We start from the raw sequence: 26,836 nt of genomic DNA on the forward strand, positions 1-26,836 counted from the left end.
CAACTAAGCCATGCTCACAGAACCGGTTGTTAAAAAAATTGAATCCCACCCCTGGATTACATGACCATGGAACAACGCAACCATCATAAACACGGGTGTGAAAAACGGTTGTCAGTCACTTTTAGTGCTGTTGCAACTTCAGACAGTCACTAAATGAACCGTTGTACGTTGAAGGCAAGCCATACAAGGACACAAAAGCACTGGTTTTGTCAGTGTGGCTTTATTTCTGAACGTCAACACAACGTAAACCTTGTGAGCCAAGGAGCTGGAACCCCAATATGGGAGAGGCCCCCTGGCAAAAAGAATCAACTCCCTTGTTCACGCCCTCCTTCCTCGTGATGCAAGGAGGGGATGTGCCACACCGCCTCTCGCTCGCTTTGGGACGACTGTGGGAAGAAAAAAAGGGCACTCTTATGACTTCTCTGTCCTGGAGACAACAAAAGGAGGATCTCTGCCAAGAAGGCAAAACAGCCCCGTGGACGATGGGCTCATCACACACAGACACGCCCCGGGGAAGAGGGGTGACAAGGGAAGGGCCCTGAGCCCACCCTGGGGGAGAATGCTCAGGGGCAGAATCCCCCCTGGAAAGGAACTGAGGAGGGGTGTGGCCCCGACCGCGGCTTGGTGGGGCTACGAAGAACAGGGCGACGGGCAAACCAACAGAGAGAGACGTATATTTTCAGAGTCCGACCAGCACGGAGTCAGGCTGACCAGGGATGAGGTCAAGACAGCGAGACTTCCGAGGTGTGTGGCCAGCTACTTGGAATGGCCAGTTCTTCCAATATGGCCAGGAAGAGGCCGTGTGGTCAGGGGGCTTCGAAGTAACCTTTCTTCCCATCGCAAGTCGGTCCCTTTTCCCAGGAACTGCCTTAAACCTGGATTCCCAGCTTCCCAGACTACCCTTTACTGAGAGGTGTAGTAACCGGACACCGCCCCCGCCCCAGGCTGAAGGGAGCCCACGAAGGTAGCATTTCTCTCTCTTGCGGGAAGCCTTCCCTCCTGCCCCCACCTCCATTCGAGAAAGTCCATTTGGGCAAGGAGCCCAAGCCAAGCACCGGCAAATTCGGAAGGTCCAACCAGGGGAGGGGAGGGGAGGGGTGGGGAGACCCCAGGAGCAGCCTCAGAGAATCTGAATGCCCAGTTCCTCGGCCGTCTTCTGCAGCCTGTCCATCACGTTCTCCTCTGGCTCTGGGACAAGCCCGCTGGGCACAACTGCCCGGCTCTCAGAAGGGGCGTTTGCCATCACGTAGTAAACCGTCTCATTCTCTCCGTGCTCGTTGGTCCTGTTCACCACCCGGATGATGGGGCTGGGAGGGGCGCTCGGCTCACAGTCCGGAGGCTCGCTGGCACGCGGTGGCGCAGAGCTCTCGGTTGGCAGGGCAGCAGGCAAGTCTGTCTCCGCCGGCTCCTCTGTTGGTGAGTCCAGGATGATGCCCTGTAAGCCGCCTTCTGACCCGGCCAGCACCACGCACTGGGCCGCGTCCTCCAGAGATTCTCCCTGCTTCTCGCGGTCCTTCAGGAGCTGCTCGGTCAGTTCCACGCTTTCGTATCGCACCAGCTGAAGGCGCATGTACCCATCCTCGTGTTCTTTGTACCTAGGTGGGGGTGGCAGAGGCTGAGATTAGCAGGGAACCATGCCAGGGAGTCCTTGGCGTCCCAGAACCATCGATTACAAAAATCTGGTGAACAGCGACACAAAGCTGCTATTATGCCACTTCTTCGACAAATACTTGATTTGTCCAGAAATCTCGAGCAAGGTGAGAAGGATCTACATTGTTTTCTCCACCTTGTCTGGCATTTATTTATTTTTTAAAAAGGGCTCAACCCTAGTGAAAGAGAAATAATGCCAGCAGCCTCATCTAATGCTTCTAGAGCAGAGGTCTCCAACCTTGGCAACTTTAAGACTTGTGGACTTCAACTCCCAGAATTCTCTCATCTAAGCCAGCATAGCTAAGACTTATGGACTGGAGAATTCTGGGAGTTGAAGTCCACAAGTCTTAAAGTTGCCCAGGTTGGAGACCTCTGTAATCTAGAGGATTCCAGAAAGGCCGCCAGCTATCTTCTTACACACCCTTCTTCCAATTGCTGCAGGCTACACTTCTAGGCCGCTCTTCTTCGCCGCAAGTTGGAAGAGCTTGCAAAGTTTCAAACTGGCCTCCCTGGGAAGGTGCCACAAATTGCTTCCTTTTGACCCCATTAGCTCAGACAAGCCACCAAGAGATAATAAGATACATGCCCAATGCGTGCCAGAATTAACCAGCCTATCCAAACCTCCTAGATTTAATCAACCACAAACATTTTCCTTCCTAAGTCTGCTGCTGATTTGAGGACAGCGCAGTTTGCTTCAGACAACCTGCTTCTCCAAAAATACCCTGGCTTGTCTTGCAAAGACATTTGCAAACCAGTCAGATTTTGAGCTAAAACTTCCAGCTGTCCTGAAGTTTAATCAAATTCTTTGGAGGAATGTAATGAGAACACTATGAAATCCCCCCCCCTCTCCTTTCCCTTTTGAGGAGAGGGGCTGAAGTGGGAAAGTGAAACTGACCTGCAGAAGCCCTTTGGGCAAAGAAGTCTTCTGCTAGCAGCTTAACAACAAGTCAGTTTCTCCCTGTAAACCAAGAGTCCCCAAACTTGGCAACTTTGAGACTTGTTTGGACTTCAATTCCCAGAATTCCTCAGCCAGCAGAGCTGAGGAATTCTGGGAGTTGAAGTCCACAAGTCTTAAAATTGCCAAGGTTGGAGACCCCTGCTCTAAACTGAAGTTCACGCTCTCTCAACAGGGCCACAAAACCATCAAGCATATTTCAGCACCGCCCAACCCTGGTGTTACCTGAAACGAGGATGACCTGACGGCCACTTGAACTGGTGCTTCTTCCTGAGGTGGACTGTCAGGTTGTTCCCTCGTGTGAAACACTTGTCACAGACGTGGCACTTATATCTGGGCTCCGAATCACCCTGAGGGAGGATGGCAAGGAGAGAAAGGAATGGTTAGAGAGGCGTTTTCTCTACCTACGGGTGAAACTCCACCACTTGAAGGAATCAAGTTTTTGGTGTTCTGTTTGTAAAGCAAGTCTGTAGATCCTGTAAACAATAAATTGGATTTCTAACTATGAAAATAAGGATAGTAATAATAACAACATACCTTTCATGTTATTAAACAGCAACATCTGCCTATCCCAAGTTCTTGTGAAGGTCTCAGTAAGTGGACAAATGCCAAATCCAGTCTAAACATTTTGCTAACTGTACAACCATAACCATAACAGCGGGGGGAGGAGGAGGAGGAGGAGGAGGAGGAGGAGGAGGAGGAGGAGGAGGAGGAGGAGGAGGAGGAGGAGGAGGAGGAGAAGAGGAGAAGAAGAAGAAGAAGAAGAAGAAGAAGAAGAAGAAGAAGAAGAAGAAGAAGAAGAAGAAGAAGAAGAAGAAGAAGAAGAAGAAGAAGAAGAAGAAGAAGAAGAAGAAGAAGAAGAAGAAGAAGAAGAAGAAGAAGAAGAAGAAGAAAGAAGAAGATGATAATTTTGAGTCCTGGAGGAAATCAGAACTCCCAGGAGCAGGAAAATTTCGGGAACTCTCTGACAATGTTTGTATGGAGGCGATTCAGACAAACGAGCGGATGTCATTTCGCTTTTTCCTCGCTGCTTCGGCTTCTACTCTGCTAGCCCAAGCCGTGTCTCCAGAGTCATTCTGCAAAGCTTCTGTAACTGCCCTGCTTGTCTCCTCCAACTCAAAGACGCCCCGCCCGCCCCAGCCCCTGGGATGCCCGCCTGCCTCCTTCTCACCTCGTGAACCTTTTTGTAGTGCAGTTTGATGGAGCAGAGGGATCGGGCGCTGAAGTCGCAGGCTTCAAATTCGCAACGATAGGCTGGCTCCTTGCTATGGGTATCCAGATGCTTCCGTAGATCGATCAGATTCTTACAGCTGTGGACGGATCACGCAAAGAAAAGTATTTCAAATCCTGGCACAAACCAGAAGATGCAGCTACATGTAAGATGGCAGCAATCAGAGGTCATAAAATGCACACACTCCCTTCTTTGTGTTCTTCGTCATAACATTCTGGCTATTACCCAAAACAGCCCATAGTTGTCTCTTCCTATCACAATGACCCCGTCTGACTTCACGACAAATCCTCCACAAACCCTCAGGGAACCTCCAAGTGGGACAAGAGTCCAACAGCTAACCTCACCCATAATGTTACCTATCCTGCTGGATCCGACAGGTAGACCATTCGGAGTTGGAGAACTCTGGGAGGTGAACTTCTTAAAAGTTGTCAAGGTTGAGAAACACTGGTGCTTCATTTCATATACATTGTGTCAACTCCTAAAATATTTCTCTGGTCTTTTTAGAGGTGCCAACAGAAAGGGAGGGAGGGGGGAGCAGTGCAGCAGCTTGCAAAACCGAAACCGCATTCCATCAATGTTTTTAAAGATAGTTAACTAGGTGACTGAAGTTTCTGCCGGGCAAAATTCTAACTGGAGAACATGATTGATGATTCTTGGCTATGGATGTGTCCCATTGGAGACTATGAATTAGGATACACCCAGGCGGTGGGGTGGGAAACGAGGGTCAAGGGTGACAATGAATTATGTGTCTCAGAGCCAGCTACACCCAGGTAGTGCCGGACATGTTAACTCCCAATAAATCCTTTTGAAGTTTTGGACGTTTGGCTCAAGACTCATGGAGGTAGCTGCCGGAGTGCTGACATATTGATTTCATCGCTGTAATATATGTCACCCTGAGCAAGGCCTTGATAAAAAGGCCACAGTGGGTCTAAAAAAAAAAACCAAAGTGCTAGAAACGGTAGCTATTTAACCCAAACATCCTTTGAACTAAACTGGTGGTTTGCCCAATAATTCCACATTTCGTTGGCCAGCAGGAGAGAGGCTTTTCTAAAGCAATGGTACTTTTGTAATTGGGAGCTAGGCACCGGCTACAATCAAGTCGCCACAATTTGTAAACTCTTAAGGGAGCTGCTTAAACCACCCATTTCAGTGGCGGAGAATCAGGAGAAGGATTTGGCTGTGGAGAACGCTCTCCTTCCCAGCCCAGTGCCATGTCCCACCTGGCCTCGGGGCTTACCTGTGGTCACAATAGTTGCACTTGTAAGGCCGCTCCTCGCTGTGCCTGAAACGGATGTGGTTGCGTAGGGAGGAGGGCAGAGGACACGTCATGTCACAGAGGGGGCACTTGTAGTGGTTGACTGCTCAGGAAAACAGAAACATGCCCATGTAAAAGAGGTCATTCCCGAAGGGAAAGCTCACCAAGAGGAGAGGAAAGGAAGCGGGGGTGAAAGCTTTCTCATCATATCTTACCATGGTTCCTCATATGATCTCTCAACAATCTCTCTGTGGCAAACCTTTTGGAGCAGTGAGAACATTGGAATCGCTGTTCTGTGAAAAGCAGAGGCAGAAACTAAAGGACACACGTCTCATTTGGAGAGAAGCAACAATTTCTCCTTGGTTTTACAACACATGGACAGACTTCCTCATAGTTTTAACTAGGAAACAGCATCCTAGACCAAGCTGAGTCCAAAAATGCTGGAGAATTCCTGGAAGCCGGGAACTCAGACAAATTAGCCATCCACAGGCACACAAAGATAAACAACTTCACATCCCATTTAAAAGAGATAATTAAAAAAAAATCTAAAAAAGGAAACAGACAGACTTAAAATACCTCCTCACCAGCAGTTAACACTCAGATGAGCAGAGATGAATATCAAGATTAATACCAGGCCAACAATCAAGCAGGAAACAACAGGCCAAACAAGGAACTACCAAGAAGAGAACAGCACTCCCACCAACACTGACAGGACAAGCAACTTGTAAATAAACAGAGAGCAAAGCCTTCTCCCTTTTAGCACTGATGATGTAACCTAGTTGGGTAATGAAATGTCTGCAAGAAAACAGCCAAGGTCAGTGACCACCGAGGAGCTCACAATGTCCTCTCTTCCAGATGTCTACTCCCTTCTAGAGTTTATAGCTCAAACCTTAACCAGTCCTAAACTCATGTTGGTTAGCAAGCCTGACCACTTGTACCAGGCTAAACGTGACGATGGAGCTTTAGGTACTCACGTTCTAAAGCTGTCTGACGGCGGATGTGATCAAAGAACTTGGTGTTGTTGGAGAACATGCCACCACAAGTGGGACATGCCACCACCTTCTCCTGGGTGTGGCTGCGCAGATGTTCCCGCAACTTACATCGGCCTTTGAAGGTGCAGTCACACTCTGGAACAAAGGAGGACAGTGCTTGAGCATTCCAAGGTGGTGCCAGCATGGCACGTTTTGGTTTGGCAAGGATGATTCCCTTAGAAACCCTGGGGTTCTACACGAGGTTTTTTTTTTATTATTATGGATTTTGAGGAACTGTTTTATGTTTTTTATCTGCATGAAAAGTAGGGGGACGATTCTCCCCTCATAAATTGCCTAACAGTCACAAGATGAAATGTTTGAGTGTATTTATTTATTTGCACTGAGGTAAGTAACATTTCACTGGGGAAAAACAAACAGGGATGATAAAATGTGTGAATCATAGAAACAGTATTTATAGATGGTATTAAAAAAAATGCAGTGCTTTTTTAATGCAATGTTAATGCAGTCCTCAACTTATGGCCACTATTGGGAAGAGAATTTCTGTTGCTAAGGAAGGTGGTTGATCAGGTTACTGTGAGGACAGTACAATGGCCGTAAGTGTGAGGACCAGTTGTAAGTAACTTTTCAATGCTGTTGTATCTTCAAATGGACATTAAATAATAGCGTTGAGGGCTACTTGGGGTATTATTCTATAGCGTCATATATAAGAGCATTTTTCTTGTTTAATTTTGCCTCAAAACAACAGGAAAAGATTGAGCAGTTAAAAAAAGAAATCAACCAGCAAAGGTTTGATATTTCAGAATCAATTCTTACCTTTCCACCCACAGAAGACCATGTGGTTCTCTTTTCCAATCGCCTTGTACTCTGCGCAGAAACTGTGATCTTCCACGTGCCTGTAGAACCACTCAGGGTTATCAAAAGCTCGCTGGTGGGGAAGACAAGAAAAGGAAGGATATATTCTGAGCATGCACCGAGTCTTATCAGCAAATAAATAGATCCATTAAAGGATGTTATTCCCATAAATCAATATTATACTTTCCGAAAGCTTAATAAAGCCCGTCCGGGAGTCATTCAGCAGCTCTGCGTACACGTGGACGTTTACACACACACCCCACTCCCTCTTCTTTGTCTCAGGGGCTGCCCCAAAGAAGAGGGAGTCAAGCTATTCTCCAAAGCCCCTGAGGGCAGGACAAGAAGCAATGGATGGAAACTAACCAAGGAGAGAAGCAACCTAGAACTAAGGAGGAATTTCCTGACAGTTAAAAACAATCAGTGGAACAACTTGCCAACACTGGACGTTTTTAAGAAGAGATTGGATAACCATTTGTCTGAAATGATGTAGGGTTTCTTGCCTAAGCAGGGGTTGGACTAGAAGACCTCCAAGGTCCCTTCCAACTCCCTATTCCCATTCCATTCTATTCACTTCACCCTGGGGGAGGCTTAATCTTTAAAAACTGGCTAATAATAATCTGTGTCATCCTTAACATGGCTCCGTTCACTCAATTTCTTGTGAGATCATGTCAAGGCATCCAAGCATTTTCCTGTTGGCACACAATCTTACACTTCCCTGGAGGTTTCAACCTGAGACCTGGAACAGGAAGAAAAGGGCGGTGGCTATAGTTTCAGAGGTCAGTTTCCAAAGTGAATACAGGTAGTCCTTGACTTACAACAGTTCATTTAGTGACAGGAGTTACAACGGTACGGAGAAAAAAATGACTTATGAGAGTTTTTCACACTTATGACTTTTGCAGCATCCCCGAGATTACGTGAACAAAATTCAGATGCTTGGCAGCTGAGTCACATGATGATGGTGGCAGCGTCCCGTCGGCGTCACGTGATTCCCTTTTGCGCCCTTTTGACCAGCAAAGTCCATGGAGAAGCCAGATTCGCTTAACAACCTTGTTACTTACTAAACAGCTGCAGTGGTTCACTTAAGGTCGCAAAATGGGGCAAAGCTCACTTAATAACTGTCTCGCTTAGCAACATCAAGTTTGGGCTCAATTGTAGTCGTAAGTTGAGGACCGGCTGTATAAAGGGAACCTAAGTTTAGGAATGTCATACATACATGCTATGGGATTTCCAGAGATTAGCCCTAGAGATATAGCTTATTAAATAGCAAAAAATATTCCAAGTATCTTCCACGGGCAAACTATTTTATACATCCAGAACGAGGCTTCTGTAAATTCAAATTTAAACTGGGTGTGGAGGGCTCTGAAAACATTCTTGCATTGTTTGCAGGATGATTGGAGGGAGAAGTGGACATGTTTGCATAATCTCTTCAATAATTTATACAATTCGTGTTGGTCTGATAAAGCAATGTACTTAGATCCATCCCGCAGTCATCGCAGCGCGCCAAGAATCTGTCTGAAGCTCAGAAGTTGGACGTGCATCCTTTCACTGTGCAGTGGACACACTCAACACAATACCTGTGGCAGAACTGCCACCTTGAGCATTGGCTTCAATCTCGCTTTGCTAGATGCCAACCCTGCCATAAACTATGGAGGGGAAAGAATTGCTGGAGTTCCAGGGAAAGGAGGAAACCAAAATTACTCATCGTGCCATCCTGAGACATCAGCTCATCGCGCCAAGGCCAGAGGTCTGGGAGGAGAAATATCACAGCTTATCATCTAGCCCAGGGGTTGCCAACCTTTTGGACCTCAGGGACCACCAAACTCATAATTTTAAATCCTGCAGACCACTGAAATGAATTTTGACTGACGGTGGCTTGCTGACGTCGGTGGGAAAGTCCGTCTCATATTCTAGAGCTGCAGGAGTCACAGGACTGGCCCTTTGGTCATCCTGGAGCAGCTACTCCTCCACCCAGGTGCACCGGCCTGCCATGGACTGGAGGAACTGCTCTGGAATGACCAAAGGGCCAGTCTTGTGACTCCTGCAGCTCTGGAATATGGGACCAACTTTCCCACCGACGTCAGCAAGCCACCCCCGGGGCGAATTTCCCTCCCCCGCCGTTGGTCTTACCTTCCAGTTCCAGCTCATGTGGCTCTAATCAAGGTAAGGTTTGTACTCGGCCAAAGGGTGGGGGCCAGTAGGTGGGCGGGCCATGTAGGCGGTGCAGCCTTGTGTTCCTGCACAGCCTGGATTAATTGCTTTGGGGGGAATGCTTTGGGGGGGGGGACATTTCCCTGTGGACCACCAAAATTTTCTCACGGACCACTAGCAGTCCCCAGCCCACTGGTTGGCGACCACTGATCTAGCCTATCAGAGCAGGGACAGTTACCAAAATAAATCGTTTGAATGTAACTGGACAACAGACAGATAACAAGGGGGAGGAATGGCGAAAGGGAGGGTTAACTAGGAATTCTTTCTGCACAAAGTTTAGTTCTGGCTTTGTGTACTGTAACCACTGGGTTTTTAGTAAAAGTATACCGTTCACACAAATGGAGTCGTGAATCTTTCTTTCCTGAGAATCCAAGTTGGGGCAGGTATGACCACATCACTGGGAAAGACCACCCATTTTCCCGTCCCATCTCTCACCTCACAGTATTCCCAAAGGCAGAGGAAGTTCTCTTGGATCTCAGGGATGATGTTCCGGCTCTGAAAATCCAGCTGGCAGGGAGTCAAGTCAGACTGGCTCTGTAAGGCATGCAGTCCCCACTGCTTCAGCTTGGTGTGGTAACAGTGGAAGTAAACATGGCGGACGAGCTCCGCAGGACTCTCGGGAGAACAAAAGCCACATTCCTGCCAGAGGCAAGAGTATTCTTCTGGGGAGGGAAAAGAGAGAGTTTATAGAGCAAGCACGAAGCTCATACCTGCAAGAGACAGACTTACATCACACATTTCCACTTAGTAATTGGTCTTGATCACCCTCCCGTTTCTGGATGTGATTTATAAAACAGAAACAATTCTGATTTAATACTGAAGCTTGTAATTAAAAAAGAAGCCAGAGAAAGTAACTTTCTCAGCTTTTCTCAACTAACCCCTTCTTTCTTTTTCTTTCTTTCCCTTTTTCCTTTCCTTTCTTTTTTTCCCTTCTTTCTTTCGCCGATTCACGCTCTCACTACCTTTTGAAACCCAGTTTAGCTTAATCCTGCCTTCTCCACATGTCCCTTGCCTACAGCCACTGGCCTGCTTCAATTTTGCACTGACATAAGTTAACTATAGTAGTGAAGGGGCTGCAACTTCTCCCTTGCAATTCCAGTGGGAGCTTTGGGCAAACCCCAATGGCTAACAGGACTATCTGCAATAAGAAAGACCAATAGGCTGGCTGGCTGGCATTGAACCAGAAAGGTAATTTAGAGGAGCATAAGGGTTTTCTAATGAAATCAATCCATTCTTTTAACAAGAGGAGGAAGGGAATACAGAGAAGCATTGTGCCAATTTTCAAAGAGGAATGCCACACAGCTCATATTAAAAGCAAATAAGAGTCACTGTGATGTCCAAGGAGGTCAAAAAAAGTCAGGGCGATAGCCCCAACCAGGCGATCAAAGCCCCAAAGCCTTTTGGTCTGCATCACAGCTTGATGTCCTGCAAACCCTCCTAGAAGATTCTGCTAAACTGAGAACCAAACCTGCCCGGCATGCCCCTCACCAAGAGAATCCATCTCATTGTCCTCCTTTCCCTGGAGATGCTGCTGCAGGTGCTGTGACACGTGTTCACAAAATTCTTCCATCTTCGAGGCCACAAAGCTGCAGATTTCCCATTCACACTGCAGGACCAAAGTCTCTTTTTCCCCTGTCTTCCCAGGAGGCATGGCCACAACCCTGCAGGGCAATCGGAGAAAGGGTGTGTGTGTGTGTGTGTGTCTCTCACACACACACATCCCGAAGGAGGTCTTCTGTCACCTTCCCTCCAGCCTCGGAAAGGGGTTGATGGGAAGAGCTGGAATTCTGCCCAACGCACCTCCCGACTCCCAATTATCCTGTGGATTTTACAGTCTTTAGAAAAGCATCCTCATCCAATTCTTCAATTCCAAGGATTCGCTGTGAGGAAGCGCTTCAGGGCAAGCCGACTGCAATGAATTTCTAGCAAAACCACAATGGCCTTCCTTCGGTCCAAAGGACAGGGCAGGCAAGCAAGGAGAAAAAGTATACATAAATGCTTATATGCATATTATAATATATTGCATCTTATGCTATATGATGCTAAATATATATTACATATAGTTATACATTCTATAGACATACTATGTATAGTATAGACAATATTTACACACACACAATGCTATGTACATGTATGTGTGTGATTTTATACATATGTATATGGACGGATGGATAGATGAGATAGATAGATAGATAGATAGATAGATAGATAGATAGATAGATAGATAGATAGATAGATAGATAGATAGATAGATAAAGATGGATAGATAGATACAGAAGGAGATGAAAGAAGGGAGAACATGTAAATTTAGTTTTACCATTTTTGTGGTTTTTATGTCCAAAGTCTTCTGGAGCAGGCAGACATACCAAATTATACGAATTAAATTATAAAGTGCATATTACTATAAACACACAAGTATACATGCTATTTAACATAACATAACATAACATAACATATTGTATTTTACACTATCTACATATAGAAAGCTGTCAATATTATATAAAACAATATACAATAATAATCTCCCTTCGCGTTTCTATCCATTGCTGTTGCCCTTTTTTTGCCCCTCCTGAGAAAAACAAAGCACCTTTGGCCGACCCGGAGGCTTCCAGAATTTAGCTGAACTTGGGTTCCACTAATCCCCACCAGCTCGGCCAAGGCCGGGGCTCCGCGTAGCTGAAAGCCCACCCGGCCAGAGACGCCCCCCGTCCATCATCTGAGTCGCTCCTTCCTCGGCGCCTCGCCCTTTCGTGCAGCGTCCGCACACCCACCAGGCGGGACCGAAGAAAGGTCCCCGGTCGAGACCTCCCTAGCTGAAAAAACAGGGTCTGGAGGAACAAAAACGCCCTCCGGTTCGGGGAGCCAAGGCCCGGGGGCACCCACTAGGCCGCGTTTCCATAGTTACCGAGTGTTTCCCGGCCGGCCGACGTCCGACGCGACGACTCCTTCCCCCCCCCTCCACCTGCGCGCCCGCGAGCCGTCCGGATTAATTTCAACAGCCAATAAAGGCGCCGGAGGCGTCCGAAGCAGCCAATGGTGTGGCCAGGGGAGGGCGGGACCTAGCCGGCCTGTCAAAAGCGAGAGCATCGCGGTGTTAGGTCCGACAGAGAACAGAAGGTTGTCGAGTAATGGTTCCAGGTTTCAATAGGATTCCTCGTTCATCCTAACCTGCCCCGTGGAAAAAAGGATCCATTTAATTTGGGAGTCCAGAAATCAAAGATTAAGAGAAAATTTAAAAAAAAGTGAAAAGTGTTTTGTCGTCCAGAATTTTTGCAGACTTTGGTGCAAGTTACCAGGTTCTTCCCACTTCTTGCCTTGCCCCATACTGTTACTATAAAGAGGGGGAAGTGGGTGGGGATTGGAATCAAGCCAATGCAGAAATTGCATCTCAAACAATACTTTTATTAGGCATTTTAGAAGATCACCCTTCTAAACATCCCCGGAGAATGTTCAAGAAACTCTGGATCAGGAGCATAGTTTTTAGTACTTGGATAGAAGACAATGAAAGTTGCATTGGCTAGAGTAGAAAGAGTTTTTTTAAATTATAATTTTTATTATTCGATTTATATGCTGCCCATTTTGCCTAGAGGGGTGAGAGAGGCTTGACCTCACTTGTACCAAACTCAAACTTAGATTACATATTGTAAGGAACTGGTTATGCCAAGGATTTTGGATCTTACTGAAATCAAATGTTCATTGTGTTGCACTAAAAATAGAGCAAGATGTAATAAATATGTAGCCTTTTGCAATGTAGGTTGTGTACCTAGCTATCCTTGACTGTTCTGTCAGAAAAAAATGAATAAATTACGCCCAGATCTGCATGAATAATTCAGCCTTTGTATCATCTCATAAAACACCCCAAGTCCTGCAAACTGCATCTCCCCATAAAGCATGGAAATAGTTTTAAGTCCCACTGATATCAATTAGTCTGATCTAAAGATGACCAAAGTGAGATCCAACCAACATTTTTCATAACAATTGATAGCAATATGAAATATCCAAACAAAATAAAACCTTTTCCAAAAAATTTAAAGATGTATTTGATTTCCAAAATGATGCTAAAATAGAAAGGTGCATCCAGAATCAGATTTGAGCACAGATAAATTTTCATTTTAAGTTTGTCTTTACTGTAACCTACCTATATCTTTAATTCCTTCCAGGAGGAATTTCATTTTTTAAAAAATAAATAAATAAATAAATTGTTTGGCTTGTAAAGTCTGTGACTTATGTTAATATGTTTAAGTGTATTTGTTTGAAAATATTACTTTGCATCAAAGTAACTTTTAGGGTTGCTATAAATTTTCCAGAGAAGCTTATGCAATGGAATGCACAAAAGTATCATTAATAAATGCAATATATGGTTGAGGAATTTTTTTCCCTTTTGTTATTTATAGTTTACTAAGAGTCATTACTATTATAACATAGATTGAAATAAAGTTAAGGAACAGCTTTCTAACTAAAGGACAATGGGAAATGGGAAAAACTCTCTTTGTGTTGTATATGCACAGGAGTTTGGATTACAGTGTAAACTGTCCAGACCAAGATCTAGAACATTTATTTAGCTATAAAGCAGGGTTTTTTTTACAATTGCAAATACTCAATATCAGTTCTAATTATTAAAAATAACAAGTAATTGTAGGACTCCTCACAATCTTAAACATTCTTCATTTAACTTTTTCATGTAGCAAAAGTCTATTTGTAAAAACGAACATTTATCTGTCCATCCATCCACCCATCCATTCCATCCTCTCTTGCTCCTAAAATTATGCATTTTGGCTCAGTGAAAGCACCTTTTCCTCGCTGACTATGCAAATTACATCTAAACAGACATCAAAGGATTTGCATTTATACAAATCCTACAGAACTCATTTCTGAGATGTCTTCTAAAATTGCGGAAAAAGCCATTTCTGTTCAATTCAAAGTGAGCGTGAGTAAGAAAGAGAGTCTTCTGCGGCAGCATCCAAGTTCATGACAGCAGATTTCCTCAAATATTCTGCTAAATTTACAGAGAGAGAAATAGTCCCCCTTGAGCATGGAAACTGGTAAGTATTGACTTGATCCACTTCACGTGTATTAATTCGTTTAGCAACAGTGGCATAGAAGTTTGTAAAGTCAGCTGCAAGATAGTAAACAGCCACCTTGCTTTTGGCAATAGAAATTCTTCCCCCACTTGAGATTGTTAAGTCAAGAACTGCCTGTACATTGCCTCCCTCAAAAGTATGTATCCAAAATAGAACCTCCAGGTCAGGCAATTTACTATCATTGCCAAACTCAAGGCTAATTCCACAGAACCCAAAATACAGGAAAGTCTTGATTTCAAATCCTGCCAACTGAACCGTTTCAGACAGTTTGTGGTGGTGAAGTTTCCTAAAATGCTGTAATTATTGTATTTGGATGCGTGCATCTTAGCTGAGTAAAGGGAAAGATCGGGGGGAAACCCTTTTCCTTCTGGACTGAAGAAAAGACAGAGGTTTCCAAGTAGCTTTATTTAAATAAAAACCAAGGAGCAGTTTTATCCTAAGACAGAATCTTGAACCAGCTTCACTCTCTGACTTAAGCTCCAGACAAACCAGGAAACTGATTGCTTGGATTTTCTTTGATTCTCCCTATTGACTGGGTACATAGTTATTTCTGATCACAACTGATTCCTATAAATATTTTTATTTAAGGGGGGAGGGGGGGTCTGCTGCCTTTTTTAGATCACTTGCAGCCAAAATCGGGATAGAACAGGTCTAAAGATTTGATGGCTAGCCGTTCCATTGTCCTAGATCTTGAAAAGGCTTTCTATGGATTACCGCTCCCAATTTGCAGAACTAATCTATCTCTATTTCCCAAGCGGAACAAAACGCGAAATAAATGCCATATGCTAAATAAATAAATAGATAGAGAACAAAAGCACAAAACAGTTATGCACAAAAAGACCTACCCTTGGAAGGGTAGGTCAATATACATAAAAGATCAAATAATTTTCCTCCTAGGACACTTTATTTGAGCTTGAAAGATGCTCCAGTTTTGTAGTTGCATTGTTTCCTAAAACTTTAAGTGGAACCTCAAATAACAGCTGGCTGAAAGTTCCGCTCAGGCTGTTTCTCACTTCTGCACAGTAGATTCTTTCTGTGAGTGTTGGGGTGTCTTCAGGGTATGACTCCAGAAGTCAAGATTGCAGCTCTGTTTTGGTTTTTAATGTGCCTTGTGCACCGTTCCAAAAGCTCTCGCCTCACACTCAGGAGGTTTTCAGTTCAATCCTAGGTAGAGGCAGATATTTCTCTCTCTGGGCACACTGAGAATATATCTGTTGAACAAAACTCCACATTGGTGACAGGAAGGGCATCTGGCCATTAAAACACTCTGGTAGCTCCATTCAATTGCCTAGACTCCACCCCGCAAGGAATTATGGGGTCGTTAAATGAAGATGACGATTGGGCACAGTTCCAAAGGCAGAATAAAAGAATCTGCTTCATTATTTCAAGTTGAATGAGATTAGAATGGACACCCACCCACCCCCAAGAGCAGCAAAATATACAGAGAAGCATCTGGTGAAAGCCATGGCTGCCAATGATTCAGGAAGTGCTTCTGTGAGTGGGAAAAAATATATCATTTCCAGCTTGGAATGATATTTTGAAAAATACGAGTACTCTTCAACTTACAACCCTTCACTTAGTGACTGTTCAAAGTTACAATGGCAAACTCTTGAAAAATCAACAAAATGTTCTCTACTCTGGTTGAATCAAGCCACAAAGAGACTTTGATTCACCTTAAACAAAAATTGAATCTGCACATTAGACTATGTTATCATTGCTTCCTCCTAGCTAGCTTCTCATTGACAAAACCAAATCCAAATCAATCTCAGGATGACTGGTTGAACATCAGTCCTTCCGTTGTATTTATAACACCAGATATTTCAAGATGGGGATTGGAAGGTTTCAATGACCCCTGAATAGGATATATCTAAATCCATCAATCAATCAGTCAGTCAGTCAGTCAGTCAGTCAATCCCCTTGGAGCACAAAACATTTACCCAAGCTTGGCCTGTTGACCCTGGACTTGATGGCACCTTCGATCCATGAATGAAAGAACAAACCATGTAGCCTTACTCTACCTCTTTTTATTCTCACAATTAACATACAAGGTTTAGTTAGCTCCTGGAGCAGAGATCTATCCTTGAATCGTGTAGATTCAGGGATGGCAATTTGAAGATTTGTGGAAATCAGCTCCCAGAATTCCCCAGTCAGCAGGAGAAATTCAAGCCCACAGGTCTTCAAGTTGTTGAGGTTGGACACCTCTGGAGTTGAATCTTTTCTTCATCCAGCATCCTTTATGAGATCCTTTCCTTTCCTGCTCACGTATCTTGTCTTCTTTAGTCCCCACAGACTATGGCAAGCGTATTTATCAAGGTGTGCGCGTCAAACACACAGTGAAGGATCTGCTGGCTGAAAAGCGCTCAATGCAAACGAGCAGCTTGCGACGAAGTGTAAGTCGCCGTCTCTTACCTTCCTTCTCCAAAACCTGGTTCTGATGCAGCAACCTTTAACCATGGCTAAAAATGTAAGCTGCTTAGGCAGGAAGACTCAATATCTGCCGTATGTATTTTATATTTAATATCTAGGGCAACGTTTGAGAAAAAAAAATCATGTTGCAGGGGAATTTCCCATGTGGACCAATGGCTATAGTAGCATTTAGTAAGGGCTATTCTGGTCAACAATATGCAACATTATAGAGGTTGTCTTGACTTACAACCGTAATGGAGCCTCTCCATCATGGTTATAAGTCACAGTAGTCATAAAATGGGTCAGTCACGTAACCGACCTGCTTTTATAATATTCCTTATGGCAGTCGTTAAACACGACAGCCATTAAACGAACCAATAGTTTGTGGTGCAGTTTTGCTGAAAAACGGAAATAAATCCTGGTTTTGTTTTTTGGCAACAGTCGTAAAACATTGTCATGTGACTGCAGGATGCTGCAAACATCCATAAATGCAGCCAGGTTGTCAACCATCAGAACTTCGATTCTAAGTTGTGCATAGCTCCCAGGAACTTTGACTGGTTGCTAAACAACCTGTTGCAATCTGAGGACTACCTATGATAATTGCTATGCCATCTTTGTGATCACTTTTCACTCTGGTTGGTTGGACCAACCCCAAAATAAGAGAGCTGCTTCCTTATTTGCACAGAGAGCCTTCTGCCCAAGTTGGTTGCTCTATCCATGCACTCATCAATACAGTTGTTGGACAAGAGATACAATAAACGGTGAGCAAACAGCAGGTGCACGAACACAGCCGAGATGAGGAGGAAGGAAATGGCTCGTTCCTCTGAACTTATCTTTGGAGAACACACCCTCCATTTTAGCAAAATTCCCCTTGCAACAGGTGCCTGGATTGGACATTATTAGGGTGTGTACCTGTTATTTGTTAGCAAAATGCAGCATTATTTGGGCTTGTAAAAAGCTGGCCTTTTATCTTCCAAACAATCCCGCCATTTGCGATCTCTAAGTTGGATTTCCATACATGCCAGATGGCAGAATTCCGTGAGATCTTTCTGATGATCAATGACCAACATTCTGGTGAAGTTCATTGATCACAAATGAAGGCAAATATATGTGTCCCAGGATAATGTTGCAGGATCCGATCTTGGTTGGTCACCGGGACCAGACGTTTTGTCTTCCAGCTTTTGGCTTTGTGCCCGAAGGCATCTTCAGGGAACTGCCCTGTTAGAGAGAAGTTATCCTGGTGACTGACCCAGATACCTGCAAGTCCGTTTGTGTTTACCTGGGGGAATGACCAGTTAAAGAAACCACAGTGCTGGTTGCCTGGTTTTGCAAGAGTTTATGTTCATCTTCACATTCTTTATTGTTACTAAATAATAATGATAACATGGGTGTTCAAATCCACAAGTCTTAAAGTTGCCAAGTTTGAAAAAGACTGGGTTAAAGGAGTATAAGTATGAGGATAAAGCAACAGACCAGGCAAGTAAACCAAGTTAGAGTCCAAGACTAAAATGAAGACAAACAGGCCCAGATCAATTCACAGATGTTCTCATGCTAGCCTGCTCCAAAGAGAAGACTTTCATGCTTGGTCCACCAGAAAAGTTATCTCAACCTCAACAGCTTTGAGATGCATGGACTTCAGTTCCTAAATCCCAGCCAGTGTGCCGAGAATTCTTGGTGTTGAAGTCCTACATTTCTGTTTGTCAACCTCAGCAACTTTTAGATATGTGGATTTCAACACCCAGGATTCTCAACATGCTGGCTGGGATCTAGGAGTCCATACATCTCAAAATTGCTGAGGTTGAGAGGGGAAAAATGCAAAGAGCAACTAAGATGATTAAGGGCCTGGAGACAAAAACATACCAAGAACAGTTGCAGGAACTGAGCATGGCTAGTCTTGAGAAAAGAAGGATTATGGGTGACATGATAGCAGTATTCCAGTAACTGAGGTGCTGCCACAAAGAAGAGGAGCTCAAATAATTCTCCAAAGCATCAGAGGGCAGGACAAGAAACATTGGCTGGAAACTCTCCAAGGAGAGAAGCAATGTGGAATTAAGGAGAAACTTCCTAACAGTGAGGACAATTAACCAGTGGAACAGAAGTTGCCTTCAGAAGTTGTAGGTGCTTCTGGAGGTTTTTTTAAAGATGAGATTGGACAGCCACCTGTCTGAAATGATATAAGATCTCTTGCTTGAGCAAGGGACTTGCCCTTCCAGCTCTATTCAGATTGATTGGAGACATCCTTCTGGTGGACCAAGCCTAAAGGCCTTCTTCTTTGGAGCAGGCTAGCCTTGGGCATCTGACTGGCGAGCTGGAGAATTTGTAAGCAAGACCTTCCTCCTTTGTAGTCTACTTAGTCTTGAGTGATTTCTTCTTATAGTGCTCTCTCGTCCTCCTAGCATGCTGGCTGGGGGAATTCTGGGGATTGAAGGCCACCCGTCTTAAAGCTCCTGAGATGGAAAAACGCTCCTAAAGAAACAAACCTTGTACCAATGGCTTCCAATCCACCTGTCACAGTTCCACCAAGGTGGTGTTGGTGGTGGCATCTGAAGTTCTCCACCTGCTCCCCACCCTTGGATCGTTAGGTTTGCTTTCTGTTTTTAACCTCTGGCTGGTAACAGCCATGAGCTCTAATGAGCTCATTTCCATGGGCTAGCTGGTGTCCAGGTGGAAGCTGGGCGTTGGTCACCAAGAGGTAATCTTGACACTGGCAAATTTTAATTCAAATCCAGACCTCTAAATTTGGTTGCTTGCTAGGACAGGAAACTCCTGTTTACAGTATGCAAACTGAGGAAGGATGCCTGGCTGAAAACTAATGGTAGCATTTGCTATTCAGGGCAACTCAGTTGTACGTAATTGATGAGCTGGAAAGATACAATAAAGAATGCCCTTGAATTAGTTCTGAAAGGAAATCAGGGCCATCTTTTTTCATCATTCCTTCTGCAGATCTAGGCCAAAAGCTAGCTTGGCTTAGCTTCTTTTTCTTGGAATATGTAGGGGGTTGACCATTGGATCTGGGTCTCAACACGGCAGTGAAATTGACTATAAAGTAACCCCTTTTTTTAGATACACATACAAAATACAGAATAACAGAGTTGGAAGGGACCTTGGAGGTCTTCTAGTCCAACCCCTGCTCAAGCAGGAGACCCTAGACCACTTCAGACAAACGGTTGTCCAATCCCACAACTTCTGGAGGCAAGTTTTTCCAATCATTCTCACTGTCAAGAAATTTCTCCTTAAATTCTAGATTGGTTCTCTCCTTTATGAGTTTCCATCCATTACTTGTTATCCCATCCTCTAACCCTAATCCTAACATCCTCTCTTTATACAACTCAGCTTCTGGGATTTTATCTTGGTGTAACATACCTTGATTATTTTTCAGTGACATTCTGAGCTCTGGGATTCCCAAGGCAGGTTTAGCCAGTACACATTGGTGGGTGGAGCCGAGAAAGACCAATAAACAGGATTTCATTTCAATTCAGTGCAATTACTTGCATGCTGCTAATAGGATTATTCCTCAGCCAGTTTTTATTTCATGTGAAAAAGTATAAGGCATTAGCAAATATTTCATGGGCTGAATCTGAGAGTACTGTGAGTAACCTATTGGCATCCTCGTGGCTAAATTTTCCTCCTGCAGCAGCATTGCCCAAAATAAAGAGCATAGTTGTGACGGATGTGAAAACGGATGTAGGGCTCAATTGTGTATGCGCGAGACTGCCATCTTTGACCCTGTCTCCCCCAGAGATGCTCCTGGCCACAGCACTGGCTTGAAGCATGAATTTGCAAATCGGAAACTTCAAATTCGGTCTATACCTGGAAAGGATTCCACACTTTTGGTGTGTTTGATCTAAGATGGCATCTTACGACACCTGAGTTCAGGTAGCATGCTAAGCTACAACGTCCTTTGTTCAGGGTTGGCTTTACCATGTGACGTGGCTCCAGCTATTCTGGCTTGCAAAGCACTTTTTGTGGCTTAGCTGCTGGGCAAACTCAGCCCAAATTCCTTTTCAAGATGTTGTGTTTTTCTTTCAGGGAAGCGTTGTGAGCTCTCAACCATCTTTTGTTCCACTACCCAGTAAGTATTTTAATAACTACATCGCTATCCATTCCTCCTATTCCTCCAATTTAAAAAAAAATCTTCCATTAACGTGGGACTCCTGATCTAACTCATGTTAAACAAGAAATTCCCCCTTCATTTTCACACGCAAGCTGAAACATGCCTCCCTGAAGTTCCTCTTATGAAAAAAAAATACACCCATCATTCAAAACCCAAGACAAACCCTTATTGGCCCAAGGATAATCTATATATTACATTCATAAATTAATTGATTAGACATCCTTGACAACCACCAAATGCTTATTTAATTTGGTGACAGCTCCAAAATTATGACACTCTTAATAGTTTCTATATGTTCATGTTTCCCCCTTCCTGCTGCTACCACACCCTGATTATCCATTTCTCCATGGCCCAAAGGTTCTCCCACAGCATCTGGTTATTATGGTGTTCGAAGATCCTTGACAACAGATATGGACTTACACAACAGCAAAGATATTTCCAGCGACGTCTACAGTTCCTCCTTGCTACCCAAGTCGTTGACTTATGAATCCCCAGCAAGTCAGGGATACTCTTTGTCCCTGGATGCCCACTTAATCGATCAGTATGTGGACCAACGGGCTGCATCCATCATCCCTTCTGGAGCCTCTGCTATCCTTGGCAACTCAACATCATCCTTTCCCAGAGATTCAGCTCATTATTTCAGTGTAAGTAGAGGACAATGGGATTAAATGGAGGAGGACCTCGGTTATTGTTCGTTTTTGGGTGCACCGCGTAGTCCATCTTTCTGTTCCTACCAACCTTGGAGCTCAAACATTTTTTTGAAAAAATCCATGGTGGAGTTGAGAACCTGATGGTTCTCCAAAAATTATCCATGATCTTTGACCATCGACAAAGGGGTTCGGGCAGATGGGCAACTTCAATGGAACACTGGGAGAACATCAATAGTTGAACCCTAAAAAAAATCCCCACATTTTCCTTAGGGGTGTAAGTAGTTTTGTTTCCCATTCTAGTCCCGGAGATGCTTCTGGAGAGCCAATGGCCACATGACAGAATCCCCTGAAGTTGTTGGGTTGTGCTGAATTTTGTACAGTGCCTCTAAATGACATGTCGACTGGATTCTCAGATTGTGCTAAATCATACCATGCTTTTGTTTTGCCTTGAGTTTGATGAACCACCACCTTCTCAGCTCCGTCTATGGGGCCTCTCCCTGTGGCTTAGCCGAAGCTGCCCATTCAATGCTATGGTTGGCAGAACAAAAAATCATGGCTTGACATTTGCTCTTCATCACTGATTCCCGTTCTGCCCATTGTTGCCCATTTCAAGCTGTTGCATCTCTTAACCGAGATGGTGGTTAACAATGATGGCCTGATTTTACACACCTTGATGGTGTCAGGGAAGTGGGAAGGCCAGTTTAACACCAGTCCAGCTAACTGAAGGCTGTCTCGCTTTTAGGTTGGAGATGAGAGTGTTGTGAGATTCTCATCAGGTGTGTGTGTGTGTGTGTGTGTGTGTGTGTGTGTGGTTAGGGCACTCTGAACTGTGGTTAGGAGCAAGGAGGAAAAGCCCACTGTTGTGCAAATTGTACCCAATTAAATCCCAGAGGGCAGGAAATTCACAAACTCAGCTGTCTGCTACCCAGTGCTAACACCCACTCTGAATTGTGGGCCCATCCATTGAAAAGAATGAGGTTGTTGGACAGTACAGCAAAGAGAAAATTGTGTGTGGTGAATGTGGGCCAGACACATCTGGGGAAAGTCCAGAACCTGTTCCGTGTGGCTCAGGCTGGCGGGGGGGGGGGAGCAGTTATTGATCCAATACTCTACAGACTGGATAGCAAGAACATCGCCCTGGCTTTTCAAAGCGCATTGTTTTTATCGACCGATCGATTAGAAGCTCCTGTTTTTAACAACTAGGTTGCATTCAAAGACGGTTGATTTCGAGCAGTGGTGATATTCTACTGGTTCGGCCCTGTTTGGCTGAACCGGTAGCTCCGAGGATCAGCTTCTGGGCTCTCCCATTCACCCCAGATCTATTCTGACCTTTATTTCCTGGTTTTCAAGTTCAGCTGCTTTGCGCAGCACAGCCAATTGCCGCGTATCAGCTCTTTTACACACAGGGCTTGCAGCAGAAGGTGAGTGGAAAACGGTGTGTGCACGTGAAGCCTGCGTTTGGTGTGTGGGCTCACACAGAACTGGTAGGAAAAAGTTTTGAAACCCACCACTGACCTCAAGGTGTTAAAGTCTGCTCCCAGGGCCATGTTATGTGCTTGCAAAGGTGCAGTGCAGTATTTCATGCACACTTCAAACTGTGGTTCCTCTCTTGACATTTCAAAGTGGGTTCTTCAAAAAAATAGATAGATAGATAGATAGATAGATAGATAGATAGATAGATAGATAGATAGATAGATAGATAGATAGATAGAACTGGAGAACTTCTCACCTCAAATTCTGAGTTTTTTATTTATTTATTTGACTTGTCAATCACTTACAAGATAATAGGTATAAGAATAAACATGAGTATGAATACAGGAAATAGGTATAAATAAATGGGGACAATAGGACAGGGATGGTAGGCATGATGGTGCGCTTATGCACGCCCTTTACAGACCTCGTAGGAATGGGGTAAGGTCAATAGGGGATAGTTTAAGAATAGAATAGAATAGAATTCTTTATTGGCCAAGTTTGATTGGACACACAAGGAATTTGTCTTGGTGCAAATGCTCTCAGTGCACATAAAAGAAAAGAGACATTCGTCAAGAGTCAAGAATTATCAGGTACAACACTTAATGATGGTCACAGGGTACAATAAGCCATCAAGTCATACTAGGAAACAGTCAATATAAATCGTTAGGATACAAGCGACAAAGTTACAGTCATACAGTCACAAGTGGGAGGGGATGGGCAATAAGGAGTGATGAAAAGATTAATGGTAATTGAGCCATCTTGATGTGCTCCTTTGTGTAGGCAAGTTAAAAGTATCTTGGAGACGGTTATTCTCCTTCAACACTTTTAGATCTTTAAATGCACCCCTCTTCCTTCCTCCAGCAGAGAGACTCCTGGGAACAATCTATGCCGGACAACCTTGGTCAGTTGGAAGCATGTCCAGAACCTCTCCAAGTAGCTCCAGCCTCCAGCTGCCTTTCAGCTCATGAGCCAGGGACAGCTTCCCACTGTAGAAACCCCAACTGGAATTTAACCCTCTCTGGAATCCAGTCTTATTCCTTTCACCCGCTTGAAGATGTCCAGTATCCAGCTGTTTTCTCTGCCTCTTCAAACTCGCCCTTCTCCTCTTTCACGGCTGCTGCAGCCAATGACCTCCCTGGTCTCAAGATGCTTCCAGGGTCTTCTGAGGAGTCTTCAGATACAGCCGCTCTCCAAGATAGCAGCTCTTTCTGGCCCAAGGAAGACCCGAGTCTTCTCTGGGGATCCTATGAGGAACGAAGGACTTACTGAGCAGAAAGGAGAGGCAGCCAAGACTTGGTTTCTGTTTTGTTGAAGCCACGGCTACAAATGTTGAAGTTGGAAGGTGGTTCGAGGCCTTCAAAGCTACACTGGTTCAAAGCCAGATCCAACCTAGTTGAGGCTTCCTTGCAATCACATCCCTATCATCCCAACACTAACAATCAAAAGTCAGTTATGGCAAGGTTGTGTTGTGTATGGGCAACCCTGGCTCATGGAAACCATGTTTCTTTGCTTGCAGAAGATGTCAGTGGGTCAAGTGGGAGGCATCAGGGCGGAGCTGGGCCCAATTAGCATAGACAGCACAGGACGAACGGCCAAAAAGTTGGGTTTGCAATGCCTGATCTACTTAGCTGCTCTGTGGTTGAGCAACATACCTACTGTACTTTTGTAAATACATTTCACAGACATGCCATTCTCTGATAGTTCTCTATGTCATCTGCCATTCTTCGTATCGGGGTCTCCAACCTTGGCAACTTTAAGACTTGTGCACTTCAACTCCCAGAATTCCCCAGCTGCAGAGGTGGTATTCAGCAAGTTCTGACCAGTTCTGGAGAACCGGTTGCGGAAATTTTGAGTAGTTTGGAGAACCGGCAAATCCCACCTCTGACTGGAGATTTTACAGTATCCTTCCCCTGCCACGCCCACCAAGCCACGCCCACAGAACCGGTAGTAAAAAAAAATTGAATCCCACCACTGCCCAGCATGCTATGCTACACTATGCCAGGGGTCTCCAACCTTGGCAACTATGCTATGCTGGCTAGGGAATTCTGGGAGTTGAAGTCCACACGTCTTAAAGTTGCCAGGTTTGGACAGAACAAGTACATGACCAGAACAAACTTCCTCTTCTCCCAACAAGTCACAGAACAGAACCACGGAGGGTGATTTCTTTGAGCAGGTTTTGACTTCGACCAAAGGGGAGAATTCTGAATTTTGCATCTCTAAAGTGGCCCTTAAAGATGGAGCCACATAATGAAAGCAAGCAGGTCTCCTTTAAATCCACCTTGAATCTAACTTCCCCATTGACAGAAGGTCGCAAAAGGTGATCGCTTGATTCTGGGATGCTGCTACTGTCATAAATATGAGCCAGTTGCCAAGTCATAAGTGTGAAACAAGGTCACAACAGTCATAAGTGTGAAACAAGGCCATAAGTTGTTGTCAGGACTCTGACATGCACGAGTGTCAATCATGCTCTCCAGTAATAATCTTGTGCGCCAGAAGCTTCGGCTGCCAAAGCGATTTATCTGAAGCATTTAAGGAATGCACTGTTTTCCCCCCACTCCCTTTCTGCTGGCAACTAAAAAGACCAAAGAAGTGTTTTTAGTTGTCAGTCATTTTGTTCAGTGCCGTTGTAACTTCCAAACAGTAAATGAATTGTTGTAAATCGAGGATTACCTGTACACTATAAAACCCCCTATGAAGGGTCCCGCTGCTATCTTTTCATGGATGTTTGGGCAGCCTGTAGCATCCTTTCCCCAACACTAGGGCACGAAGGACATCTTTGAAGCACAATAAGCAGAGCGACAGGTACTGACAGACAGGGTGATGTGTGGCCACAAGATGGAGCTGCGCATGCAAATGTTCCACACGCGAGTTGCCTTCAACAATGCACTGTCCTCACCCTCCCTTCTAGAACCCACCCCTGGCAAAGCAAGAAACGTTTCCTTTTTGCGCTCATTGAATCTCAACCCTCCAAGTGGACTCATGGACCCCTAACCTGGCTCTCAGGCAATGCTGGATTGATGCTACTGAGGTTCCCAGCCCGAATCATAATCCTGTTTATTGACACACGACAAGACGAGAAGCAACGGATGGAAACTCATCAAGGAGAGGAATCGACTTCGAACTAAGGAGACATTTCCTGACACGGAGAAGAGTTAATCCGTGGAACGACTTGCCTTCAGAAACTGTGGGTGCTCCAGCACTTTTGAAAAAGAGACTGGACGACCCATTTGTCTGAAATGGTACAGCGTCTCCTGTTGGAGCAGGGGGTTGGACTAGAAGACCTCCAAGGTCCCTTCCACCTCTTATTACTCTAGGATTCTATTCCAGCCGAACACCTTAACATGTGCTGAAAGGGAAGCCCGCCTTAAGGAAGTTGTTTCTCAAAGACACCGTGGGACCCGGATCTTCCTGCTTGCCACATTGTGTTTTGGTTTGGGGTTACTATGAACTCATCTCATCAAACCGTGGTTAGTACAATGGTTGAACCTGGAATCTTATCCCCTTGTAAGGACGCCAGTCCAGAAACACAAAGGGAAGAACTGAATCTGTGCTCTGGTTAAATTTCTCCCCACAGTACTGTAAAGAGAGCACTCTTCCCCTGTTCCCCTTAACTCAAAGCATTTTTTTTTAAATCAAACTAGCAGAAAGGTATAACCTGCTCAAATGCTTTTTTCCCTTATCCCAGGTAAGTTGCTCCCCAAGAGGAGCGTTGCATTCTCATTGCTGGCCGGCAGATGGAGGTCTTTGCTAAAAGATCCCGGATTCTTTGCAAGGGACTCCTCCAGTTGAACCACAGGGGGGGCTTCCTCTGCAAACACAGCCCAATGGCCCCCCCTTGAGAGGGGGTGGTGATTGTTTTATGCCCCCTTCCATAATGGTCTGCAAAGACTCCATAATGCTTTGAACAGAGACACACACCCCCGCCCCCAATAGCCAAACAAACAGGACCTAGGCAGGATTTCTGGAGAT

The 26,836-nt window shown here is 44.8% G+C and overlaps 2 protein-coding genes across 8 annotated transcripts; one reads left to right on the top strand and one right to left on the bottom strand.

The window, feature by feature from the left end:
• Positions 1-201: 201 nt before the first annotated feature.
• Positions 202-12,148, bottom strand: HINFP (histone H4 transcription factor). Of its 7 annotated transcripts, none has more exons than XM_026687977.2 (11): positions 12,049-12,148; positions 10,944-11,088; positions 10,632-10,804; positions 9,579-9,805; positions 6,897-7,008; positions 6,066-6,218; positions 5,307-5,384; positions 5,074-5,194; positions 3,777-3,915; positions 2,831-2,955; positions 202-1,595 (listed from the first exon to the last, which is right to left on the bottom strand). In XM_026687977.2, exons 3-11 carry the CDS (start codon positions 10,792-10,794, stop codon positions 1,121-1,123), a joined length of 1,593 nt encoding a protein of 530 aa, XP_026543762.1. In that variant the 5' UTR covers positions 10,795-10,804; positions 10,944-11,088; positions 12,049-12,148; the 3' UTR covers positions 202-1,120. The 7 variants fall into 7 exon arrangements, with proteins under 7 accessions (XP_026543762.1, XP_087826297.1, XP_087826296.1 ...); XM_087970171.1 differs by having other exon boundaries at positions 11,731-12,049; XM_087970170.1 differs by having other exon boundaries at positions 10,632-11,088.
• Positions 12,149-14,175: 2,027 nt separating this feature from the next.
• Positions 14,176-24,136, top strand: POU2AF2 (POU class 2 homeobox associating factor 2). Its single transcript, XM_026687974.1, has 5 exons — positions 14,176-14,185; positions 16,505-16,614; positions 20,660-20,702; positions 21,102-21,388; positions 23,732-24,136. Exons 1-5 carry the CDS (start codon positions 14,176-14,178, stop codon positions 24,134-24,136), a joined length of 855 nt encoding a protein of 284 aa, XP_026543759.1.
• The last annotated feature ends 2,700 nt before the right edge of the window (positions 24,137-26,836 follow it).

The sequence above is a fragment of the Notechis scutatus genome, chromosome 7 (genome assembly GCF_049901735.1).
Source record: "Notechis scutatus isolate UNSWTSFEM ecotype Mainland chromosome 7, rNotScu1.2, whole genome shotgun sequence".
Lineage (NCBI taxonomy): Eukaryota > Metazoa > Chordata > Lepidosauria > Squamata > Elapidae > Notechis > Notechis scutatus.